Source organism: Barbus barbus, assembly GCF_936440315.1.
Source record: "Barbus barbus genome assembly, chromosome: 30".
NCBI classification, from domain to species: Eukaryota; Metazoa; Chordata; class Actinopteri; order Cypriniformes; family Cyprinidae; genus Barbus; species Barbus barbus.
The window spans coordinates 24,775,232-24,802,896 of NC_136758.1; the positions used below are offsets into that span (position 1 = coordinate 24,775,232).

The window sequence follows — 27,665 nt, forward strand, 5'->3', positions numbered from 1 at the left end:
AATGGTCCATTATATTTTATTTTACAAACAAACATAAAATAATAACATGCAAAGAAACTGTTTTGTGTAATAAAAATAATTATGTATAAAACTGAAGAAAAAACTTTTTCAATTCAAAATTATTTTCTTTTTCAACAAGAAACATTGTGTCAACGTAGTATATTAAAAGAGTATATTGACTAACAATCTCGTGCTTTTACATACTTTTTTGTTTATATTTTATTATGTTAATTCATTTTCATTACATATTATTATAATTATTGTTGTTGTTGTACATTTTTCATTGTGCATTTGTCTGCAAACCACCTAACATTCTCTGGGGAATGAAACGGGACCGAACCCCTTCTGATCTAAAGCTATATTTATAAGGTTCCTCAGAGTCCTGGGGCAGAGCTATGATCTGTGTGAGGCAGCGGGGAGCGGCATCTAGTGGTCAGACGCAGCACAGTCGCTCGTTCTCCCGGTGGGACGGAGTGAAGCGTGGAAAGGAAGTTCCCCTCCAAAACTTTTAGGAAGCAATCCTGTCCGACCTGCACCAAATGAACGCCGACACCATAATTCTAATCACGGTAAGTCCGACAAACGTCCATCTTTCAATGACTACTCCTATCGATGTCTCACTGCATATATATGCTAATGAAGTTGAAGAAAATAGAACAGTGTTTGTGTTTTGACGGCGCGTGTCAGTCTAGGAGGGATTTAGGCTGCAAGCGATAAAAGTGCTAGTTTACTTTGACTAGTTACGGCTTGTTTTGACATAGTAACACATTAGACCTGTTTGAAACATTCCAGATTCAGTCAAGTGTTACTTTGTTACACGTATTCTCGCGCGCCGCTGTTTGGATGGATTTAAGGGCTGTGTCTCAACACTCCGTGAGCTGCCTACCTAGACAACAGTTTTGGGCACTTGTTTTGGTATACAAGAGTACTGCGCGTACAGTGATGGTAATACTATGGTACGTCGATGTGTGACATGGATTTATTAAATCATTATATATTCTGCTGAGACAATGAAAAAAGTGTAGTCTAATTTTGTTTATTTTAGTATTTTTGGTTTAAAGACTTTGTACATTTTATTTTTACTTTTTAATGCAGAAAAATGGCTGTAGAGTGATATTAATTTCAAAATAAATTTAACAAAACATTTTACTTGATTGTTATTGCAAGGATGATAGTATATGTTTTCTATTAAAATTTAATGAATAGTCAGTTATTGTGTGTCTTAAATATTAAATTAAATTAAATTAAAATATAAATAGTATAATTTGCAAAGAATGACCCTTACACCTTTATGATGGTCTTTAAGTTATTGTCAACATCATCATCATCATCATTATTATTATTATTAGATTGAGCTTTACATGAAATTACACATAGAAAAATGGTCCAAATGTTAAAAAATCAGCTCGTCCTTTGATATTGACCCATATAAATAACATAAATTTAAAAACATAACAATGGTGGCATATCCTCTGTTGATGGGGAACTCACTAGGTTTTGAGACACAGCCATTGTCTCCTCATGTGGATCATGTTGCATGCGTGTGCATGTGCAAGCTGAGATGGAGTATATAGTGTCCAGTCAAAAAACGCCGGCTTACTACACACACTAACACATACATGAATATCAGAAGCATGGCGCGGGATGTTCAGTGTGCACTTCAGAGGGCAAAAAACAAAATATCAACTTTGGAAAATGAGCTGTCTATAAAGTGAGTACGATGAGATCTTCGTTATTAATCAGTTACATTGATGTACATAATGGGACATAATAATCTGTGAGATTGCAAAATAATTTTAATTTAGTTTAGTTTTTATATTGTGCATTTAGCAAGGTGTTTGTAAAGTATGAAATGTTATTTGACAGAAATTGGATGCTACACTTTGTTAATGTCAATTGATAGCCATCGTCTTGTCTTCTAGACCACAGTTCAAATTGGCTGAATTACATTTTATTAGATATAAAATATCAAAACAAGTGGAATTTGCAAATCAAGTATGCTAGAGTTTTTGGTGCATTCAAGTTCTCTTGGGAAGTTCGTATTAACTTGGGAAGGCGTAATTACAACTTTCAAATTAACTTTGGTTGAAGTTAAATGGCGATGTAGCAAATTCAACAAGATTCTTTACAAAATGATGAATAATTAATGCAAATTGGGTGTGTTTTTCTTTGTTTTTATCCAATTTATGAAGGTGCGGTGAACTGGATTATGTATTATAGTTGCACAATGGTATTTTGTACATTCAACGTAGATTTTTCCCATTTTTGATAAAACAACATTTATTTTAACAAATTTACCATTAATACAGATGCCGTGTGTGATATATGATCTTTCTGACATGACTTGAAGCACCATTATCCCCTCAAGTTCCCACAGGTGTATTTCATTACATAAACTGCATGCTTGTTCCAGCTTTCACTAAAATAAATACCACTTGGTTTGAGATTTTGTAATGACAATGTCATTTTAAGTTTGACTTAAGTGACATTTGCACATTTGTAAGCTTAAATAAATTTTTAAAATCTGTTTAAATTTTTAAATAACAAATATTTCAAAAGCAAATGCAATGTTTAACATTGTTATACTTGCATCAGCGATATTAAACCCTGCTGATTCTCTGCTGTGTTCTCGGTTTTGGTCTAATCCACTCCAACCTGTGGTTTTCAAGTAATCTTTCTTTAAGCCCTAAGTTTCTGAGTTGAGGGTCTGTCAATGAGAAAATATGGTAAATGATAAAGTTGTTGAAATTTATCCTTTTTTTTTCTTTCTTTTTACAACCTAAATGCAATAAATTGCATGTGCAAAATACAATAGTACTGTAGTTGCAATAGAATATATAGTGATTAAATTTACAGTGACTTCATAAGTTTAATAAAAACAAAAAAGCAAAAACAACAGATGTGCATCATTTATTCATCATTTTGTAGAAGCTGAGTTTAAAAATCTTGCTTTTTTGGAGAAAAGGTACATCGCCATCTTGCTTTGATGAAAATGACTTGAATGTATCTGATGTTATGCTTATGACTTCCCATAAGAACTTCCTGAACAGACTTAAATGCACCATGTGCTCCAATTTACAGGGTCCTTGCATAGTGCACACTGAGCAGGGTATATAGAAGTTCACTTTACAAAATGTGTTGATTTGGAACGCTCTACAATATCATCAAATTTAGTAAACACATGTCTTCAGGGATAAAAGTTTTGATTATTATGACGCTGGCCGATAGGTTCTAACTCAGTGTGATATAATCACATCATTATTCACATGGCGCAGCTGATTGGTTTCTTTTCACATCAGCACCAAATGTGCTTGCTTCTCAGCATTCAAATACTTGGCTAGTGCTTGCTGTGGCAGTTGAAGCACCCTTCAGAAACTCTCCACCTTCCCCAGCTCCACCTGTATAGATCTGCTACGGGGTAATGTCATGTATGTTATTTATGGAGGTTGTTTCATTATATGTGCAGCAGCAGTATTTCTCACATGCTTGCAGCAGCATGTCTGTGGATGTATTGGCAGTAGCAAGTCTCGGTACTTGCTCTGCCATAGCAGATCTATTCCTCCAAGACCAAACACATTAACTCTCTGAAAGTTGTCATGACAGGAATATAAATAACCACTTTCACATATATAAATGCATATATTTAAGTACTTCTCGCTTGCATTACCAGTACATATAAATCAAAGAAAATCATAGGTTTTATATTAGGCTTATTTTATTTGTCATTGCGTGAGTTTTGATTGCACATAGGGCTGTTTTCATCACAGTCCTGGTTGGCAAGGTCTGCCAGGTATTTTTACCGATTTCCAGCTCATCTGCATGAATAATTGCATGCTAAGAAAAATTCAAACCCATACCATAATAGGGTTACTATATCACACCCTTGTGCTTTGGAGTAATATGGAATATCCCAGTCATTATGTATGTAGCAGCTACTTTGATATTTTTGCAGAAAGGAAAGTAATTGTAGGGCTGGTCATACACACACTCAGCTTTTGATATGTGAGCCCTGAGCTCATGAGGACATTGCAGAAGAGATTAGTCTAAATCACACTGAGAGCTAGAGCTCAAGCACTAGCATTGAAGAATAACCGCAATAAGTTATTGATACGTATCCTCTGTTGGTTTTAAGGGAAAGCTTCTCAGAGAGTGAAGAGGAGCTGCATCAGCTGTCATGGATGCACAAACAGGAACTGAAGGATTCGCTGGTTGATATGTACAAAGGTGAGTATGAAGAGATTGCTGTCCTTTGTATTTGACAGAGGGGTTTTTGTTTTTATTTTTTGCTTTATTTGTTATCGATAAGGTAAGTTTTTGTTTTTGGTAATATATAGTATTCACACTTTTGCAGAAAAGTGCATTCTTAAATATGAGCACTAGAGGGCATTCTTATGTCATATATTCAGGAACAGTGTCTTCAGTGCTTCATTGTTTTAACCTTAAACACTGTAATTAGTATTTATTGGCTTTTGAAAACAGTCAAATATCAGAGGGTTCTAAGAATGGCATGTAACTGTAATGTCAACTTTTAAAAACCTATAAAGGTTTATTAAAGCCTGCATATTACAGGCAGTCCTCTTACTAAAAGTCCTGTGGTAAAAGATGAGAAAAACATGATACTAAATACTCATGTACCATGGTATTTGCATGGAACTCCACTGTGGAATACAGTATTAGTATAGTACCCTATCTGAAGAACCTTTTGGGTTTTGTTGTTGAGTCCTGTTGGTCTTAAACCATATTTCTTTAGCATCCATATGAATGTCCACATAACTTTGTACAATGTTCTGTATAGTATAAATTATTGTTCAAAGATTTGTGAAGTTTTGGTAAGATTATTTTTAACTAAGTAATCTTTTTTTGGCAAGTATGCATGAAACTGATCAAAAGCAACAGGAAATACATTTATTATGTTAAAAAAGATTTCCGTTTTAAATAAATGCTGTTCTTTACAGCTTTCTGTTTATAAAAGAATACTGGGAAAAACATATAATGGTTTCCAGAATATATTAAGCAGCAAAATTGTTTTCAACATTAATAATAGGAACTGTTTCTTAAGAATTAAATGATCATATTAGAATGATTTCTGAAGGATCATGTGACACTGAAGACTGGAGTAATGATGCTGAAAATTCAGCTTTGCATCGCAAGAATAAATCACACTTTAAAATTTATTACAATAGAAAACTGTTATTTTAAGTTGTAATAATATTTTGTAGTATTACCGTGGTTATTGTATTTTTGATCAAATAAATCCATCCTTGGTGGTGAATATAAGGTACTTAAAAAACATTAAAAAATCTTACTGACCCCAAATGTTTGAACAATAGTGTGTGTGTGTTTACTGTATATACAGAAGGAAATTTGATACTTTTTCCATATATTAATTGTAACAGTGGTTGATTTTATGCTTTGCATTGGCACTGTCTAGTCTCCATCTGTGTGATCTAATCTATGTATATATAAGTTGGAGAGCTTCACTGATCCTCATAGGAGCTTCAGTCACTCGCTGTCAAACAGCGACGTGCATGGTAAAGGCCACCGATGAGGTTCGATCCTTCATAGCACCTCTACGTTGCGTGTGTTTGTTTTTTCGGAGTTAATGCCAGGTTAGCTGTTTCTCTGATGTGCTGACACATCCTGCAGTAGAAGAACCCAACCCAAAGCGTTACATCCTAGTGATGGGTGGAGGCCAAGACCTGGAACAGGATCTACTTAGCATGTATCCTGATATCTTAAACGCCAAGCGTGTGTGTATATGCGCCTCTGGGTATATGGCAGCATGCCTGATTTTTATGGGTTTGTGTGTTTTTGGTGCACAGACATTGTGTCTGCCACTCACGCATGCAACTTATGTTTTACGATCATTAATATTATCCGTAGGGGTTTTTTGTGTGAAGTTTTGCATTGCAGTCACCTGTATTAAAGCCATCTCCTTCCTTTTTGGTGGCAGATAAGCATGAAGCATTGATCCCACCCAATTCTCTCTTTAATCAGCTTGAATGTTTGTTTAGTTTAAGGCTATTATCCTTCACCACAGATAAAGAGTGTACAGCTATCCAAGTGGCAGTTAGCCGACATCAACATAACAATGTGCATGTTCCTCTAAAACGACAAGCACATTGCTGATTCATTTCTGAAAGTAAGGTGTTTTGAACATATATAAGGATTGATTAGCAATATCAGCACAGTGCATTTGTGAGTGTTGTATTGCTATTAGAAAGCAGTTCTGTAACCAAAAATTCATATCGGGACACGGTGCACTAAGTTTTTTTGATTGTTTGTTTGTTTGTTTTTACTCTGCCAATGAAAGCAAGTTGTAAATCATAGAACTTTAATTGCATTTAGTGAACACAGACAATTGGATTAATAGAAAAAGGAAAGTAAATTCAATACTGTTTGAATAAATACGTGTCCAAAATTAGTGAACCAGAATTGTTTTATAATTGTCATTAAATAGGCAGTAAGCAGATGCTGCTTTAGAAGGACTATCGGATTCAGTTATTAAACCTTTGAATATGCAGTGCAATCAAAAATCATTTGTGGATGTATCATAACATTCCTTTTAATCATTTATATAATTTCATTAAATTAGCTGTTTTGCAGCAGACTTCACATGCTTTTTGTTAACTTATTGTTCTTTATTATAGTTAAAAATTTCCCAAATATTAAAATGTTTTAAACTGCCTCAATTTCTTTTTCACTTTGCAAATGAATTGGATGCGAGATGATTATAGTAAGAGTTGGCCTATATATATCTGGCATTAGACATTTTTAGATTTTTCTTTAATGTCTATGTCTATGCCAGCCTGGACAGTTAAAAAAAACAAAAAAACTTTGGTGCTGCTTTGTCAAATCCACAACAGCTTTGGTTTGTTTATTGTGAATTTTGAGTATATAGTGTGGAAAACAATTAGACAAAAAAGATCTACCGACAGCATTGGATTTAATTGGTATTTTTTGTGAGAATTTTGACTATATAATGTGCAAAATAAGTATTTACATTTCAGCAATTGTATGCATTTTATTTGCCATAATTATATTGTAAAATACAGCTATATAGCATCATTTTATCAGTCATCAACCACCGTTCTCTTTAAATGTCAATATCGTCCATTGACTATCCCATACTGGTAGTTGCTACACTTTCCAATTGTTTTTCAAAGTGGCACAGAACAGCCAAATAAGAGTGACCGCACATCTTTGAACCCAAATCGAATTTCACGCCTGTGAGACTGCGTTTCTCTTGCGTCTGTTTCCCTGCTGATTTTATTTGTCTGATGTGCTTTGGGATAAGCGGACTGCTGTAGGCTGGGCCGTGTTATTACAACTGAGACGGTGGATTGTTTTCTTGCATGGGTAAACTGTCCTTTTGCAGTCCAAATGCAAAGTACACACACTAAGTCCATCATAACAAACACGCTAAGTTTCCTATGGAGCTGAATTGGCCTTCCCGACAAGAGCAGAAATAGGGCTGCAGTCTCAACAAGCTTTGTTCTTAGCAGGTGGATCGACCTTTGACATAACCCGTCACGCCCCTCTCCCCATGTGTGGGCCGTCCGGACAGGAGACGTAAACGAACTGTTTGGTCCCATCAGCTCAGCTCTTCTTACGGCAGTATAGTGTGGTCCTGCTCTGCTTTTCCGACAACCACCACCCACCCTGATATCACGTCTCACTCACTCTCCGCTGTGCTCGGCTTCACGGAGAGCAGGAGGCGCGTTGGCGACCCCTTCGGCTTCCTTGTGGGTCCCATTGAAGTTCAAAATCCCTAGAATGAAGTGCCGTGTGGCGTAACAGGCTTGTCTGCTCCCTAAGTGGGTGGTCTGCCAGTGACAGAGGGATTCCTCAGGGCTCTGTCCTCCTCTTTTGTGTCTCTGTGTTGGTTTAAGGAATAGACCTAGGATGGGCACTGCTTAACTGTGGAAGCCTGGTTACTGTGATCTGAAACCAAACAAACCTAGCAGAAAGACCAGCGCACTCACAAACATACAAAGATCCTGAGCTATAAAACCCAACGAGAGGTTGGCATCTCTTGAAAGGATCTCGAAATGAAGTTTTTTTTTGTTTTTGTTTTTGTTTTTTTCTGTGGATGTTTGGGTCAACCTTATGAAAACATGTTCAGGTCATATTTTTCTTCAAAAGATAAAATAAGATGATATATTTTGCATGAAGGTGAATTGTCCATTAGAATTTTCTTGCATTTTGACATTCCCAGATTCTCTCTAATGTAACGTGGATGTTTCATCGTTTTATTTATTTATTGTTGGTCATTCACATTATGTTTCTCTTTACATGCTCATTTATTATGGCAGGAAATAATGATGCTTTGAAAAAAAAAAGCTCATTTAAATCAGCATTTTTTATTTTATTATTATTATTATTTATATTAGAATTTTTTTTATAATATTATAGTAATTTCATATATTTATAATATTCTAATTTATGCAGATTTAAGTAAATATAATGATTTATAACAAACAAATGCTTCACACTTTATATATCATTTTTTATTTTGCCTGACCATAATGACAGTAATGAAAATATCACAATGCAAAAATAAATAATAAATAGATAAATAAGTTATAATAATAATAATAATAATAATGGTCATAAAAACAGGTTTCGTGGTCTCTACACTCAACATTTTTTATTTGGTCATGTTATTCTTAAATAATATATTTTCTTTTTTTTCTCCTTTTGTTTTTGGGAAGAAAAATTACCCAGATTTGTGTGTATTTGTTTTCTGTGATTTAAAAACAAAAACAAAATGTATACAGTCTCTTAAAGATTCTATCACTCTTGCACAAGTCAAAACTGTTTAAACTTATAGAAACTGCTGAAATCATTATAAAAATAGTTTAACAGACATATATCCAGACATGAAGAATCCAGACATGAAGCTTGTTAGGCTTATAATAAATGATATACTGTTTGCAACCCAATAAGTAAAGTGCCCCCTAACTCTAAGCCTTCTAAGTTTTTTTTGTGTGTTCTAAATAATAATAAGAAAATTTGGTTCAAATCAGCATCACAGGAGCTCTGATACATGAATTCTTAAGTGCTGTACTGTTTCGGACTGACACTCATATGATGCTAACGCTCCTACCACCCAGTTGCGAGCAGGATTCCAGACGACCTAGTGATGGCCCATGAAACAGAGAGGAAAACAAACAAGGCTTACTTTGCTGTGAACCACAGATGCTTGGGAACTGTTTGAACAGGGAGCAATTTAAACGGTCACTCCTGTGGCCTGTGTTCAAACATCAAGTGGTAATGAGGACGGAGTGCCTGGTCCTGTTGCCCCGGCCTCCCCTCGGCTTTTCAACACATTCACGCTCCCAAAGGAGGCTGGCCGAACAATGACGGGCCACTTTCACAGAGTGGCATTTTTACTGCTTTTTTACACACTTGTATTTCGGGAATGTTTAGACAGACCTGCGACAACCAGAAATGCTGGGCGTAGATGGTTCGCACTTGAGTTGGAGAATTTATTAGGAGAGCGGGAGCAGAGGATTGAAAAGCTTTGGCCTGTCATTAAAATAAAAATGACTTAAAAATGAGCTTTGTTCATGTATCCACCTTATTTTGCAATGCGGAAGTAAGCTATTTTCTTTGAATATGTAAGACTTCTAATTCATTAGCCGCTATACAGGTAAATATCTATAGAAGAATAACTATAGATATGTAATAACCATGTAAAAATGGTTTACAGTTTTTGGTTTGCAACGAAGGCTGCAATTATGTCGTCTGTCGCTTTAAATGCTTAGTAGGATGGATTCTGATTGGCTGTCATTGTTTTTAATCGTTCATCAGCTGGAAAAAAATGTTTTGTAAATGATTCTTGCAATATTGTTCCTCTGTCATTTGTTATATCTTTATCGTTATCATTATTGTTATTGTCCTTGGTGTGAACGGGCCTTAAGAGTATAAAGCTCTGAGTAAATTTCCATCACAATCAGCTCAGAAAAGGTCAGAAATACAGAGTTCATGTGGGCCTAGCTGTGGGTTAGTGAAGCATAGTCCTCTTGTTAAGTTCTTAACTTGTTCGTTCTTTAGAGAAGAGCATCATTGGTGTAGATTTGATCTAAGCACATGTACGTGAGCATGTATTCGGAAGAGACAGTCATGTGATTCCTCTATTGTACATCAGCTGCTCTGTAAATATTTGCAGTGATGTACATCCCTGAACACACAATACCTCCCAGAAGCCTCTCCGCATGTGTCCCACAGTGGCACCGACGTCACCCAAGTGCCTGCCATATCCGAATATCACACATTTATATCAACTTTGTTTGTTCCCCAATGTTCTCCAGTTGAAAAAGAACCCTGGAATGTCCTGGAGTGTTTTCTCACTTCAGTGTCCCGCTGTTTAAAGCCGGTTTGTTTGAAGGACAGGTCGAAACGGCAAGCATCACTCATCCTTGAGGGTGAAAAAAAAGAGAAAAGCTGTGTTTGGATTTGACGCTTCTGCATTGCCCAAAGTTCAGCTTTGCAGTTCGTGTTAGAGAAAGGATTTCCTGAACAAAGGAAGATGTGTTTGTTGAGGATCCTCGCACCACTAGCTATGTGTGTGTTTTAGCGCCGGGCGCTGAGGTGACATGCACAGCAATCACGGCGGATTTTGTAGCCCTTTCAGTGTTGCTTTGAAAAAGCAGGGTTAAATTTTGACTTAATATGAAAGTTTTTCCATTGATGATGGACACTTAGGGAATTTATTGGAGTATTTGTGTTGTCATTAGAATGATCAAAGTGGTTTATTGCCATTTGTCTCCTCCTTACAAAAAATGACCATGGCAAATGTAGTTTCCACCTAAACAGCAAGTCGCTACAGCTTTTTTCCTGCTGTTAAACCGTGATGATTTAATGAGATCTCTTGCAAACAATCTAAGGAGCTTTTACTGTGTCTAAATATGGTTTTCTAATGGAGAATGACTACATTTTGAAGGTTAACATTTCTGTTAGTATGTCTGTAAGCCAAGCAGATATGACTGATTTGGCAGTATGATAACATTAGAGGCCAAATATTGTCTTATTTATTCAATATATGGTATTACTAGCTCATATTACTATAGTATTTTGTAGGAGACTAGTAAAAGGGATACTTAACCCAAAAATGAAAATTCTGTCATCATTTAATCACCCTCAAGTTGTTCCAAACCTCAGTGATTGATTGATTGATTATGCTGAACACAAAAATGTGGGTAGCCATGATGTACTTCAGCATCATTTTGAGTAAAAAAATCAATAAATATAAGCATGTCAGTAGTTAACAATAAATGCAGGTATGGCCGATATATAGATATTGTGTTGCAATACAAAATACAACATGTATAGTAGGTTAATACATTTTTTTTTTTTTTTTTTTTGTATTTAAGTCAATGCTATTGTTCAAAGCAACCTTTTCAGCCATTCATAGGGCCCTATGAAATCCATTAAATTTTTTCCCAAATTCCGTTTTAATTTTTTTTTCTAAATTCAGTTTTTTCCATTTTATTTTTTCTGGATTCCGTTTTTTTCCGTTTTAATTTTTTTCTGGATTCTTTTTTTTAATGCTCACATTAAATGTTATTAGAGGGAAGTCGTGGCCTAATGGTTAGAGAGCAAGACTCGTAATCTAAAGGTTGAGAGTTCGAGTCTCAGGTCTGGCAGGAATAGTACGTGGGGGGAGTGAACGTATACAGTGCTCTCTCCACCCTCAATACCACGACTGAGGTGCCCTTGAGCAAGGCACCGAACCCCCAACTGCTCCCCGGGCGCTGCAGCATAAATGGCTGCCCACTGCTCCGGGTGTGTGTTCACGGTGTGTGTGTGTGTTCACTGCTGTGTGTGTGCACTTTGGATGGGTTAAATTCCCAGTATGGGCCACCATACTTGGCCGTATGTTACGTCACTTTCACTTTTTTCACTTTTTATACAAAGAGCATGTCTAATTAATTAAAATCATGAAACTTATACAATTTAACATTAATTTATTAAAAGTGTAACAAAAATGATATGTTTAGGGCTGTATGAAATGTTTTATTTTTTTCTCACCTTATGTTTTATTGTTAACAAATTCTGTGTTTTAGCATGTCTAATTATTTGAATGCATACAAACAATTTTTATTTATTCTTACAGTAGCCTTATGAAATGTGTTTCCCCCTCAGAAATTCTGTGTTGTGTATTTAAATTTTACTGGTTATCAGATGAAGGCATAAAACATTGATTTAATTTATATTTTAATTAATGAAAATTAAATATTTCAATTTTTGACAAATAAAGGGGATTTACTATTAAAATAAAAATATTTTGTGATTTATTTATTTAAAAAAATAAATTTGTATAATTTTTTTACAGTAGTAGTATTACGTACATTCTACTAAATAATAGTAATATAGCCTATTTCTGGCACAATGTCTTTAAGTTAAACCAAACTTTTATTTTTTATTGACGGGTTGGCATGAATACCTTTACAGTTCTGTGTGTGTATGATATGACGCTAGTTTTACTCAAATGAAATGGTAAAATGCTCGTGAAGTGACTCTCGGATCAGTTTTGGAGATATTGTTCATGTATTTATGTCCTCATTGATATGGAAGATACTGAAATCACCGCGAGTGCCACGCGCACTGTGTATAGCCTATAGTAAATAAAACAATTTTTAACATGTATTTATTGCTAAATAATATTGCTATTTTTAGAGCAACCTTATTCATTCTAAGAAGACAGTAGCAAAAGACAAGCACTCCCACCGGTTCATTTTTATTAGAGAATTGCTGTACGTAGATAGTAAGTCGAAACTTGCACAGCTTTCGATAGAAGCGACATGGAGTCGAGAAGGCGAAACACTTGGCCGGAATGTCTTTCATAAGACAGCTGACCTTGAGTTGACTCTTTCCATGAGCCCTACCTCTCTCCTGTCTGGCGTCTCTTCAGTGAGTAATAGCAGTCTCACGGCTGGTGACGCCACCTTGCACTAGTTTCACAATCTTTCTTGCCACAATAAGGCTTTGTTTTCCTTATGTTTTTGTACCTGAGTTCAAAAGCTTTTAAACTCGTATGTGGAAAGGAATGCGGTTGAAGTATTTTGTTTTGATATGAGCATGAGCAAAGGTGGTGACAAATAAAATGATTATTTTTATATGACCTAGGACCTAGAACGACTCTGCAGGAAAGTAAATGAATCAGGATTGTCTTCTCTATATCTTCTATATCTTTGTATATCTAAAAAAAAGTTAGACATTAGACATTGATTAAAACGTGAATTTTTTTTTGTGCTCCCAAACTGTGTGTAACAGTGTTAGGAATATGAGCAAAATCTTCCTTTGCTCGCATATCGACTGCATTAAGCTCATCCTTAAATAACTCTGTTCTCCCTCCCAAATGTTAGCCAATGCAAAGCTCAGCTTAGTCCATATTTACACAGCCAATTTTGAGGTTACACTCAGCAGAGGAATTATCCAATCGCTGAAATATTCACTCTTGACATCGAATCGCAGAATTCAAATAAAATGTGCTGTTTGTCTAAGTGCTTACAAATACAGACCTTTTAAAATACATTTTTGGTGAATAACTGACAACCTGACTTTGTCAGCAAATCAAGCTGTCAAAAGCGGCAAAATTTGCTCCAGGTGGATTGAAACAAATCATTTTCTGCATAATATAAGCACTGGCGTTAAACTAATGCTTAAGAGAAGTATTGGTACAAATATGTAATACTGTGCACTGAGTGTAGTGAACTTTTTTTATTTTTAAATTTAGGAATAAATTAAGAGATTATTGATGGTGGACGTGCAAGAGAGAGTTTATTCAAAAACAGCATTATGGGTGAGTGAGGTTGGAGGTCAAGTGTCATTTGATATGAACAATACAACTCTGATTTCCCAACATAGTTTATAGCAATAATGCTGTATTCACCATTACAAAGCACAGAATTATAGGATTCAAAATGGTCTTGATGTAGATATTACATATCAATAAAATACTTAATATACTTTAAGCATAGGAGTCATGTGACTTAATCAGATTGTCTGTGCAAGGTTTTCTGACCTTGGTTTAGTTGATAATTAAGGTTTATCTGTATTAGTCTGACTGCGTCAAGTTGTAATTTTTTAAAGTGTATTTAGTGATTGCATTAGTATTTGCATTGTGTGAAGCATTTATATTTGGCTTGATTCATATCACTCATGTCATAACTGATAATTGACAGGATCAAACACACAATGCAGAGCATTCAGGGTTTATCCTATTGCACATCTTAGGGGGCATTTTGCCTGCTTTTATTCATTCAAATCAGGCCTGTTTAAAGGCAGTTGTGGGTGGGGGAAGAGCTTTCTTTACTCCTAGCGTGGCTCACGCGTCTCTCGCACCCAAATTAGCTGGATATGGGGAAATTGAGGCACTCATCCTAGTAGAGGATCCTAATGCAGGAGGATCAGTGAATCGTGGCCTGATAGACACCACCGAGGACGGATCCATCAGAGAGATCTGAGATACTAGCGCTAGCTCATTTCCCACAGGCTCAATTCAATTATCACTGCGCCTGCTCTGAGAATGAGCCTTACGCCGGTAAGACGCTCCGTCCTGCTTCACAGATCCCACTCTCCCTGCTAGACGTCTCCATCATCTAAGAAACATAAGGCCTACCTAGAGAATTTTCAAGTAATGCAAGGAATTATGCTTTCATTTGAGAGACTGCGTAATCTTAGACCTTCAATGAAGTGATATTGATGGTCCTGGGGGTTTTCTATTATTCTATTTTGATTAGCTACTCTTTTAACTAGCCACCTGGTAAAAGAATGTTTGGAGAGAACAATTTTAGGTCATGCACATCGCAAGTAAAATTAGGATGGCTTAACAAAGTCTCAAACTTGATTTATCTCCCTCTAAAATGTTGTTTTTGTCGCTGAAAATGATGATGCAATTGAATACAAGTAAGCTTTCCAAGTAGGACACAATCTTTTTGATTTATAGTCTATTTGAGTGGGTTTGTTTGCTGAAGATCCAACAAGCTCTAAACCCCCTCAAGTTTTATCTTTCATCAGGATTGGTTAATCATCTACTTGATCCAATCAATATTTGTAGTTAGGAGTACCAGAAGTTGAGAATTGTTTATGCATTTTTTTTTTCTTTTGGCATTTCAGCTAAATATGAAATCAGGGTACAAAGTTGGTGTTGGTCCGAAGTTTATTTGTGCCACATGTGTTGAAGAGCCTCACTTTGATCTCAGCATCCATTTGAAGAATCGTTCACTTTAATTTTTACTGTCCGAGTTATAAATAATCTCTTATAGTTGGTATAGTATCTTGGTCTAAATTGGAAGATTGACACCCTGTAAATAAATAATAAATTAATATTAAACAATATTAATAAATAGTAAGTTATTATATTAATTGTTTTATTATTAATTTATACTGTATATCTGAGACCACATTGAGTTTATATCAGCTCAAGTGGAACATGCCTAATAATAGGACATTGTCAAAATATGTTAATTTTTCAGTTCAACTTTTGACTCAAATGCTATGCTGTTTCATGCTAAAATTAATTAATTTATTTAATATTATTAATTTATATGACATTAATTGCATTTGATAATTAAATAATAAATTTTTGTATTTATTTATAATTATTTATGAGAAAAAAATCATAATAGAATAATTTTCAGTAGTGCTCTCTGACTTTATATAGTTTGCTTTTAATGTTTAACTTTTACAGCTTTTCAAAAAAAAGTAGTTTTGTCTTTATTCCTGTTCATTCACTTATTTTTTTAATTCAGAAATAGTTTTCACTGATCGGCATTAACAGATGGAAAAAGGAAACAAATACCAGCCCTCCAGTGAGATAGAATCAGCTCACAGCACATGTAACTGATTGACAAAAACAGTTTCTATTGTTAATATCTGTCAGCAAGTCAATAAAATCTTTTGATCCAGGAAAAGTCAAGACCATTCAAAGCTTCACGACAGCCCGTGACAATCAAATTACACGGCGGGGTGCACCCAGGTGCTTGTGCGCACCTCCCCATATAAAAGAGCCTGTTTATCCATATCAAATCAATTCATGTCTGCCTTTTTCCTTCTGAGGCACAAGCATGCTGTACAATTAAACCTGCTTTAAGACTCTCTCCACATTAATGTCCGTATCAAAATTCATAAAGAATCAGTAAGACGAGAATCCTGAGCTCGTAGATTCACGGGGATTTCGCATGAAGCCCGTTTAATCAGGATAACACTGTTATTAATATTCATAAAGTCAGCTGGAATACAAATGACAGCCTGAAGAATCTGGAAACTTTTTGCCGAGGAAATGCATTAAATGCAGCTTAAAAAATTAATGGAATTTAGTTTATATTAGAGGGAAACGCCAAACCCCCCTCATCGAGCGATTGAAATTGGGCTTAGACATTTCTTTTTGAAGAATTCCATCTTTGACAGACATCAAAGGCATTTTCAATGAATGCGACGCATGAATGGTCATTTAAAAGGATTTAAAGACATTACACTGCAATAATTGTACATGAATAATAAGTAGCCCACCGAGGCAATTAGCTTAAAGTCTACAAGACAGGGAAAATGAAGATCACTGAGCGACAGCAAAGGACAAATTGAAATGAGAAAAGTTTGAAGGAAGGATAAAGTGGCTTTAAGTGGCAAATGCTGTTTTTGTAAGATTTGAGCCGTCTTTTACATTTGGTGCGGGCTTCTAACCTATTAATGTTTCGTTATTTACTCACGTTTTATCCCCGTCAACGAATATGGATGAAATATTCAACATTATCTGAGGCAAATTATAGTTAAATCTGAAAAGCTTCCTCTAGTGTATCTCTTTCACATGATATGACAGATATGTCTTTAAATTGCTCTAACAGGCTTTTACATTTTCACATTGTAATTACCACAATCTAGTAAAATTAAAAAAAGAATATATATATATTATTATTATTATTATTTTTTTTTTTTTTTTATTTATTTATTTATTTATTTTATTACTATTTATTTATGTTTTTATGTAACTGTTTTCAAACTGTTTTTTTTTTTTTTTTACTATTTATTTAATTATGTTTTTATGTAACTGTTTTCAAACTGGTTTCCCTAAAACTCTTTCTGTCTGCCATTGGCCAGTCAAACAGATAGTCCCACCTTAAGCACCACCATTGGTTGAGACAGTGCTACTGTGTGCCTTAATATTTATATTTTTTGGGCAACTTATAAATATCTTACAGCTTTTGGATATGAAGCTGGAATAAAACAAAGTATTTTAACATTCAAAAAAATCACACACTTTAATTCAATTAGTGGCCTTTAATTCCAATTTTGGTACTTTTAACTGTTTAACTATTAGGTTTGTGATTTATGTAATTATTTGAGCATTTAATTCAGAGGAATAAACGGCGATTAAACTATGATTCGATTTGAATCAGCTCCTCAACTAGCCGTGGAGCCACTGTTTATCCACAATGACTGGTTATTGGCTTCATTGTAGCATGTTACACTCTGCAAGCTTTGGCGTGAATGTAGTTTTCGTCACTGCCCTGCGAGCACCAAGGCTAATAGCTTATTAATCTATCATGAAACTCCTGCATATTATGTAGAAAATGTAGATGCGATGCTAATTCACCATCTGGAGCGGGAGCTGCAAAGAAATCGGCCTCCTATTGCACTCGGCACAATTCAAACTTTCATTAAGCCAGAACGAGCTCTTCCCTGTTTTTCAATATCGGATTATTGGATAGTATCAGTTTCATTAAGTTTCTTGGGGGTGATTCTCTCAGGAAACTGTGTCAATCAATGAATCGGCCCAAATTGATTTGGTAAAGCGCTCTTTTCTGGGAACTGTTTAACGTGTCTCCCCGAAAATTACGTGAACATCAAAAGGTCAGGATTGTATGCTTTGCGTTGTTTTTTTCCCCCCTTTCTATCTTTTCCAAAGCTGCTTTCTCTTGTTAGTGTTAACGGATTACCAGGCGTCTTAGCCGTACCTACTATCTTTAAAGTCTTTTTTCATCCTCGTCGTCCTCTCTTTCTCTGTGAAAGTGCGGTGTGCGGGGCCAGCTCCCGCTCAGAGTCTATCACTGAGATTAATGGAGCCCTGTGGTGTTTGGCACAAAAAGCCAGTTGTCCGTTCACGCCTGACTGTGTCTGAGCTGAATAGCGTGTGAGCGGTGTGAGCTGTGTGTGCTGGCTTACAGCGCGGGGATAACGTTCCACTGGCATCTGCCCCAGGGGTCACCCCCACCCGCCTCGCGCACAACCTCCCAAGAGCACTCACTTTTTATGTCTTCTTAGCTCTCTTCTGCCAACTTTCTCTCATGCTGTCTGCTGTCCCCTCTATCGTTTTCATGACCTTTGTTTCCTTTTCCCAAGAACCTGATCATTGTTTGTCCTGTGGTTTTTACATGTACCATCATTAAGGATGCTGGGAATTTAAACTAGTTGGGTTTTTCACTCTTAAAAAAAGGTTTTCACAGCGATGCCATAGAGTGCATCTTTAGTTTGACTTTTAGTGAACAGTTCTTAAAAACAGTTCTTTTCCTTTTAAGTAAAAAACAAAACCACTCTGTTCTACATAACACACGTTCTACACTCTTTTAGTCCACATCTATTAGCTTTGTGTTCATTTGTGCTTTTGTAGTGTGCTATAGTGCGCTATCTGTGTATATATATATATATATATATATATGTGTATGTGTATATATGTGTGTATATATATATGTATATGTAATATTGTGATTTTTCTTTTTTCCAATTTAAAATTTTTCTTTTTATTATATTTTAAAATGTAATTTATTCCTGTGATTCAAAGCTGAATTTTCTACAGCCATTACTCTGGTTTTCAGTGTCACGTGATCCTTCAGAAATCATTCTAATAAGCTGATTTGCTGCTCAAGATTTTTATGGAAACTTTTTTTTTTTTGATGAATAGAAGATTCAGAAGAACAGCATTTATTTGAAATGGAAATCTTTTGTAACATAAATGTTTTTATAGTCACTTTTCATCAATTTCATGCATCCATTAATTTCTTCCAAAAACAAATATTTTTGAACTGTAGTGTACATCAGCACAGGAAATGAAATGTGTCAATCCAATGATTTGGGAAGTAAGTAGACATAATGAGCAGTTCAGCACAGAAAATTGATAATGCTTCAGAGATTCGTGAAGTACAAAGTCTTTAAATCTAGAAGAGCTTTGGAAATTTTAGGTCATTTGTACAATTAGAAACGCCATTTGAATTAATAAAATACCATGTGTTCAGGGAAACTGAACTAAATTATTGCTTTGGCTAGAAATTGCTATTAGTAAGTACAATGTTGAAAATCCTAGTGGTGTGGGAAGTGGGAATCCTTTAGAAGACATTTGTGACCTATTAAGGTTTTCCTAAGCAAAGTGGTTCCCAAAAAATAACCGACCAGGAAACACATTGTGTGTTTTCCAGGTTCAGTCCGACCCTTTCTTGAAGACATTCCGCGTTCTGGTTTGTAAATGTGACACCGCAAAGCACCTACAGTTGACAGAACTGAAATGGCAAGTGTTTACGTTTGTAAGCCCCCGGTGTGTGTGTTGTGTTAAGAAGTTCTTGTCTCAGAAGCTCCACCACTAGAGGGAAGCTCTCCACCACGGCTCCTACCGCCAGCGATCAACAGGCTCTGCCGTCTGAATGTCAGCGTTCCTGCTAATTGCCTCCTGTCTGTTTGTTGCTTGCTTATGAATTAGCTTCCGTTCACGGAACGAAATTATCCACCATTATTTAATTACACCTGAGTAGATGACGCTTTAATTGGCGCTTCCTGACTAGGATCTGATATGGCTTGAGCTGTATTAAATGGCTGTTTACTTTTCTGATAGCTAAAAGCATTAAAACGATTGCATGGTGGGATTACGCTTTGTTAATTGCCCGCGTTCATTAGTCCTCCATAAACTGCGAGGTAAAGCACTGGTACACAGTGGATGAGATAAAGACAAAGTCTTAAAGCATAATTTCACACGGCAAATTAAAAGCCGTCTGTCTTGTTTTGCTGCCTCTACTCCAGAGGTTATTAAAGATTGCTCTCCACCAAGCACCCCGAGATCATATTGACAGGCTGTAATTAATACTAACCTTTCTAAGTCTAATGGAAAAGGAGTGAGCTAGAGCCTGTGATGAAAAGCATTTTTTTTTTCCGCAGTGAAATTAATCATATCCCTTCTATATATTTCCAGATAATCCTAAAGTCAATGAAGAACTGAAACAAAGGCTGCCGTCCCCTGTAAAGCACCATTGTTCAGAGACCACACCACAACTTGGGTAAAGATGCCTTCCTCGGCTCATTTTACACTGTTTGTCAATGGCTTTCTTCCACATGTTACAATTAAGGACGGTTTTAATATGTTCGAAATGTTTATCAGTGTACATTGCAGGCGATGATTACACGCTGTAATGATATCTTTGCAGAGATGTGTTTTCTAAATCCAAAACGGTGTTACAATGTTTAAAAATCAGCTGCTAGTTTAGTTTGTTCATCTTTAGTTCGATGCAAATGTAATTTGGTTACAGGTTTGTGCAGAAAATGCATGCAATGAAAGATTTTGTTAATTGTTTTAAAGCACTTCACTACTGAACTGGCTCAGTTTATGATTTAAACTTGTATTTAAGTTATTATTTATGACAAAGCAATGCAATGAACTAGAATTCTGAATTTTGGAAGTATACATGTTGTATGATGAATTAGCTCAGTTTGCAATGGGTTTAAAGTACATTTTGGCTGTATTTTCACATTTATAGTGTTTGTATATTACAGCTCAAGTGGTATTTGTATTTACTCTTGATACTGATTGTTTGTTTCGCAAAAAATACAACTTGTAAAAAGAGTTAACTCTGTCCTCTTAGGGTCAGAACTCTTGAAGGTCTTTGATATTTGCTTCATGTCCTTGCTTTACTCAGCGCTTTGAAACAAAACATGCAGGTCCTTCAAAGCAATGTCATTGATGTACAGTTTGTCAATATCCTGTTCCTGTCTTCTCCTGAGTATGTCAGACAGAGTGCACTGCTGTTAGATATCGAAGGGGATGAGAAAAAAAAAAACAAGTGTTGATTTTATATATTTCACATCTTTTTTTCTTCCAGAGCCTCTTTAGGAGAAACTACTTCAGCTACATCCCAGTGTCACAGTTTATCAAAAGCCCTGGAGGAGAAACTCACACAAGGTAATAAATTATACATTAGTTTTATTATTTTAGTGCATGATAATTGCTATCAAATCACAACAAAACATATCTTATTAAAAAAGCTAATTGTGTTATTTTACAGTTATATGGCTCTTTTTTCTTGCCTCATTTGTTTAGTATTTATGCTACTACCATTTCCTCTTGCATTTTTGCCAGAATGTGTCTGTTTTTATGAGTATAGACTTGTTTTACAGGCTTCCCGATGTCTAAATGCTCTATATAGTACATTAACAGTTATTTACATGTATTTATTTATTTATTCATTTATCTACATAAACATTTATTTACATTATTCCATAATGCCGGGCTGCTGCGTAATAACTTTACCTAGGCCATAATGCTGTAGAAGAGACACTATTTAGATAGACTGGTTGGAATGACAATGAGAGATAAACAGAGTATTTACCAACCCTTCACCAGACGCTCCTGATATGCAAATTTATTCTGCCTCGCTGCTCAAATATACATTTTGGCTGTTGGTGAAACACTTCAATCTTTTTGCAGGCGGTTAATCAGCCTGTGTTTGATTATTAGTGACAGACATTAGTAAGATGGCACAAGAATGAATAGAGGAAATGGTCATGTCTGGTAATTTTCTGGTGATGTGCACCATTTAGATTTGAATTAAGAATATTTTTTAAATGGCAGTTACATTCCTGAATTTGACTTGGGTTTGAGACAGCAAACAAAAAATCAGTGTTTGATTATTTTATTTTTAACTTATTTTAATTTTCTGCTTAATAATTGATATATTGAATGATTTTGACATTTATTTACATATATATATATATATATATATATATATATATATATATATATATATATATATATATATATATATATATATATATACATATATATATATACATATATATATATACATTATATACATATAATATTATTATATTTTATGGACCACTGTGGAAAAAGACTTAATTACTCAAAATGCTCTAATTAGAATAGAGCCAAAAAGCTTATAAAATGGAAACTTCAAATTAAACATCCAAGTTATCTTTTTTTGCTAGTTTTGGTGTTGTGATGGACAAATTGTTGTATAACTCTATTGTGTTTCTTTGAATTACAATTTAGTGCATTCCTTTTTCTCTCATTCAATCCAATATCATGCAGTTTGTGGCCAATTCAATTCAAATTCACACTCATCATTCTTCATTTCTGAATTTGCTCTTAATGTTGAGTCCTTTTTCACTTGGTTCCCGTAGGAAATGGGCCTTTACTTTGCACGCTTAGATTAAAAGTCCCGTTCACCCCATTTGTGAGGGAAATGGCGCTTTAAACACACATTCTCAGGGGCAGTTACCTTTGTGAGAGACACCCAGAGAGAGAGATAAAATTAAAGAAGTAACCCAGGTTAGGGAACAATGTATCCAAAAGTCGCATATTTGCAGTGTGACAAAGGGCTTCTATAAGTGTGTTTGGCGTTATTATTCATGGTTTGAATTTGGTGTTTGCACGGGTGAGTCTTACGGGGAATACTAATAACTGTCTCCAGCAATCCTGAGAGCAGAGCCCTAGCAACAAAGCCATGAGGCAGACCTCCCTGATCTCGACTTCAAAACCTGACCTTTCGCTAAATAATTGTGGCGGCTAAGCTGGAGCTTTTTGGACATCGTGGTCGCAAGACTCGAGCATCATGACGCATTTATTAACGCAGAATGATTCCCCCTTTTTTGATGCTTTTGATTTAAGCACTCTGTGTTTGAGTTTTGCTCAATTTGAATTGCATTGATGTTGAACTGATTTATGTATATTTTATAATCGTAGGACGGCCTGGCGGCTTTTTTCTGAAGCACTTGACCCTGTGCATGCACTTAGCGCTACTATCGGTTTAATTTGCTTGTAGATGTTAAAGCTGAAGTGTGAGTTTTTTTGTATTTTTTTTGTAGGTTGATTCCACTGAAATGTGTGAACATTGTGGCTTTGTGGCATTATCAAAACATTGCTCTGTTTGTTGAGCATCCTGACCAGCTCCACCCAGCAACACTCAACCAATAGCGTGAATTTGAGGGAGGGACTATCTGTTTGGCATGTTAATGGCAGATGAATTCAGGAAACCTGTTTGAAAGACATTATTTTTAACAAAAAATTATGCATTTTAGCTTTAAAAATAGTTTGAACACCCTCTGCTTCTCACAATTTCAACCTTCATTGCATCTTTCAGGTCTCTGTCTTCACTAGTTTTGTCGTCACAAATTTACACTCATTTAAAATCTCTGATTCAAGGGCCGTCGCTCTTTGATCACAAACGATCCGGGTTACATCCAGCTTTCCCTGAGGAGCAAAGCACGTTTTCAGAAAGGCTGCCAGAGAGACAGGCCTCTGTGTTTGCCTCTCTGGCCCTGAGCGCTACAGAAACATTGACAGAAGACCTCGTTTTCCCCCTCCTGCCAGTCACTCGGCACGGATCGCCACATTCCCTCGTGAAAGACGGCCAGACCTAGTTTCCTTTTCAGAGAGCTGACGCAAACCAACCAACAGAGCTTCCTTTCAAACCGTCAGACTGTAATCTCCCAGCAGAAGAATGGAAGTCTTATATGTTATGGTTGCAATGTCTTTCTTGTGGGTTTTCCTTTTCAGAGAGCTCCTAAAGCTTTTTCTGGATGCTAAAATACTTTTCTTTTTTTTTTTTCTTTTTTTTATATGCAGAGTCAGCTTAGGTTGATTTCACTGAATAGTCTAAACAGTGTGGCGCTTTTGAAACATGCTCTGTTTGTTTGAACATTCCGACATTGACTCCAATAGCAATAGCATTGGATTGGAGTGGTTGGATCATCTGTTTAGCCGACCAATGACAGCCAGGAAAACCTGTTTGAAAACAGTAACTATTTTTTCACTAGCTTGTAATAGTGGAGGATAAAAGGATTAAAATTTGGAAGGAATTGTTCACCCAAAAATAAATTCTGCAAACCTTTCTTTCTTTCTTATGCTCTTTTCCTTATAATGAATGTCTGTAGTGACCAGAGTCTGATCCAAAAATGACTAAAAGCTCCATCAAATCTTAATATCACGTCATTTGTATGAGTAAAAGAAAAAAAATCTCATACCAGATTTGACACCACAGTATGCCTAATTTATATATGCACATATTTGAATTACATAAATGAGATTTGAGAGCAATGGTAGTCGTGAAGACGATTTACAGTGAATTAAATTTTATTTCTTCACATAAAGCCATGGTATAATAATAGTAATAATCAGAGGCAATCAAACTGTCTACAACAAATAAACAAAAACTTGGTTTAGGGTCAAAAAATGAAAATACATTTTATATAATATTATATTAATTAAAAATAACGTATATTCTTTGCATTTCACTGCAAAAATAAAACAAAAAGAACAGTTGCAAATTATATGAAATTATGTTTGACATTTTCCCCTTCTCCTGGGATGTTGCACGTCAGGTCAAATCAGTGGTAAACACAGACCAACTATGGTTTGGACATCATTTAGTAATAGTAATGCAGTGCAATTATTTAGTCATTTTTGGAGCATAACATCACCTGGTGGTACTTTAAAAGTGAAGAAAAGCAATTATGATGTTACTGTTTCTCTTACTCTATTTTTTTGGCACAGTATCTAAGACTCCCAGGCCCAGAGAAGGTTTGACGCTCAGACTCCCTCCACCCCCACCCGTGCCAGGCTCAGTTTCAGCTGAAGTGAGAATCATGGAGGAGGAGAGACGGTCTCCACAGAGACCCGCAGCACAGCAGGAGCAGGATATTAACGAGACAGCCAGCAGTCCGGTCCACACACCTCACGTCAGCAGGGCAGGGTCTGCCGCGCTCAGGTCAGGAGAACAGAGAGACTCACTTACACGGAGTAATCAAAATCCAATCATTATTAGGGCTGAAAAGTTCATTTTAATTTTAGTTTGCAGCTTTTTTAGCCTCAGCCTTTGTGTTTTTACTTTTAGTTGTGTTTTTTCCATTCCCTTGAAACAATTTTTCTATGTTCAAAATGGAATACTACCATACTGTGTACTTTTTTTTTTTTAAGTATGGAAAGCAGTATGTAACGATAAGCAATGATAATGCTTTGTTGTCATGTCACTAATAATTTAATTGCAATAATAAATAATTATAATAAATAAATGATTTGTGTAAACATTCATACTGTCTCTATATTTATATATTATATTATATTTATATAAATTACTTTATTTTGATTCAGTTTTTACATGATCTTGCTACTTTTAATGTTCAATTCTAATAATTATAAAATAATATATTATTTCTTTACATATTTGCATACTTAATTTTAGATATAATTATTTACACAATTATATAATTACATTATTTATTTTATGTTAAAATTTATGGTAAGTTATATCATTTTAATTCTATTTTATGCAAAAATACATTAAATTTTGCCAAGCTAGTAAAATAATGCAACAAGGAGAAATGCAAAAAATTTGGTACTCTTGAAATTGTCAAATGGAGTGCATTGCATTGTGGTATACATTATACCATGCAGTCAGCTTTGTTATATACCATACAAATGCAGTAGGTCATCCAACTGTTCCGTGTGTACAAAAATGTGCATACTGTGCATAGTATTAATATTACATACTAATTTATAAAAAAAAAATAGTAGGTAGTATGCCATTTAAAAAATATCCAATTTGCAACAGTTGTTTAGTTTCATTTGTCTTGAGTACTATCAAGAAAGCCTTTATAGAATATGAATATATCAGTAATATTCACTTTTAGCATGGTTGTCCATTGTAAGATGATTTTAATTATATCGCAGCATGAAACTATAAATATAGATTCCAATGCATTTTCTTTGCCTCCTTAATAAGAACTGAATCGAATTCCTGGCTACAAGAGGGAAGTAATTTACCATGCAATACAGTGCAGTAATACTTTAATATTACCTTAAAGGTCAACTGTATGATTTGACTAATATCTCAAAGTAAATAAGTCACAGTAATATTCTTGAAAGTGAGAGACCGCATCCCTTGTGTATTTGATAATTGCATGTCAGAATGTGAATGATTCATTTTTTGTTGCCCGTTTGGGAGTCTAATATACGAACGTTTCTAATGAACTTTTGTCTTTTCTGAAGGCATGCTCCAGCTCACGAGGACCAGGGAAATTCTAAAGTTATCACCGACTGCAAAAAGCAAGTACCAGTTCTGGATAAAGAGAAAAACATTGCCTTTCTCTTAAAGGAGCTGGATTCTCTTAGAGAACTCAATAAGAAGGTGAATTTGCATGTTAAGAAGTTCTTGAAGTCAGTCATTCTGGGCCTAAATAGACAGGTTAGACGCCATATTGAAGTTAACAAAGATGAAAACGAGGCTGTGAGAGATAGACTTACAGTCTTGTACAGGATCATGTAATTTTCAGAACTAACAACTTTCAAAACTGTTTATGAAGTTTTGACTACTGAAAGTTGTTTTTTGGGAAGACATTTGATTAGCTGAACAATGTTGTTAAACAACAGTACAATGACAATCCATGCACTACTTCTACCCCTCACAGCCTCGTTTTCATTCCTGTCAAAAATTAAACTTGACACTACCCTGACTTGTTTTGTAATCTGCTCATTCAGTCAGAGAGTAGACTAGCTTTCTTTTTGAAATTTAGGTTGTTAGTCTTGTACTGAGATACACGTCATAACATAACATAGCATTTTGCTAAAATGTTTTCATATGTGCCTTTCCTAGCAGCTCTGCATAAGTTAGCAAACATTGCCATACTTCTGCAGTTCACACTCAATCTGTCGTCTTATTATCTAATGGTAGTGTCCTTCATACTCTATACATCCAATATTAACTTTAGGTAGGTAGCTAGCTTTTGTTAGCAAACGTTGCCAAGCTAGTCGACATTGGGTTGAAAAAAACTCAGTGCTGTGCTGATTGCAACAATTTCTGTTTCCATGGTAACAGTGCGTTCTGTGGTAGTGCAGTACTTGAAAATGAAGTGTTTAATGACCAAGTTGTCTGTGGAGTTTGTGCTTACAATCCATTTTAACTCTGTGATGTTATGGCAGGATTTGGTTTAAACCATCAGGAGTTGATTGTGTTGTAAAAAGTCGTCACTATACGTCAGGTGGCTGGGAAGGGATTGAAATCTAAGAGGGCAGAAGTCGTTGTTAACCTTTAGTAAACTGCATTACATTCTGTTCTGCTCCATCATTGTTCTTTCAGGGCATAGGACTAGAGTCTTGAAATTGTGTTAGTCAGTGTATGTGGCATATCTGCACCCATCTGGAGACGTGTCGTTTGAGGGGTCGGAGAGGGGGAAACGACTGTAATTGATGTCCCTGGTTTGCAAGTAGTTGTGATTCCTGACAAAGGAGCAGGAACATGTCCCAAGAGTGTGTTTTTGCTGGCAGTGATCTGAGAGAGCCCTTTGAGGACTCTGGACCAACCCCGTCATGTTTTCAATGTCCGGGAGGACAAAAACAAACGGGATGAAAATATTTAAGACAGGAGGTTAAATCTATCATTGAG

The 27,665-nt window shown here is 35.6% G+C and overlaps 1 protein-coding gene across 1 annotated transcript in view; it reads left to right on the top strand.

Moving 5' to 3' along the window:
• The first annotated feature begins 454 nt into the window (after positions 1–454).
• Positions 455–27,665, top strand: part of LOC306850024 (mirror-image polydactyly gene 1 protein-like) — a 68,770-nt gene continuing 41,559 nt past the window's right edge. The window contains exons 1-6 of the mRNA XM_079385438.1: positions 455–569; positions 4,133–4,224; positions 20,183–20,267; positions 21,087–21,166; positions 24,779–24,992; positions 26,273–26,411. Coding sequence (XP_079241564.1) covers positions 4,179–4,224; positions 20,183–20,267; positions 21,087–21,166; positions 24,779–24,992; positions 26,273–26,411 — 564 coding nt within the window. The 5' untranslated portion in view covers positions 455–569; positions 4,133–4,178. The remainder of the gene's footprint in view (positions 570–4,132; positions 4,225–20,182; positions 20,268–21,086; positions 21,167–24,778; positions 24,993–26,272; positions 26,412–27,665) is intronic.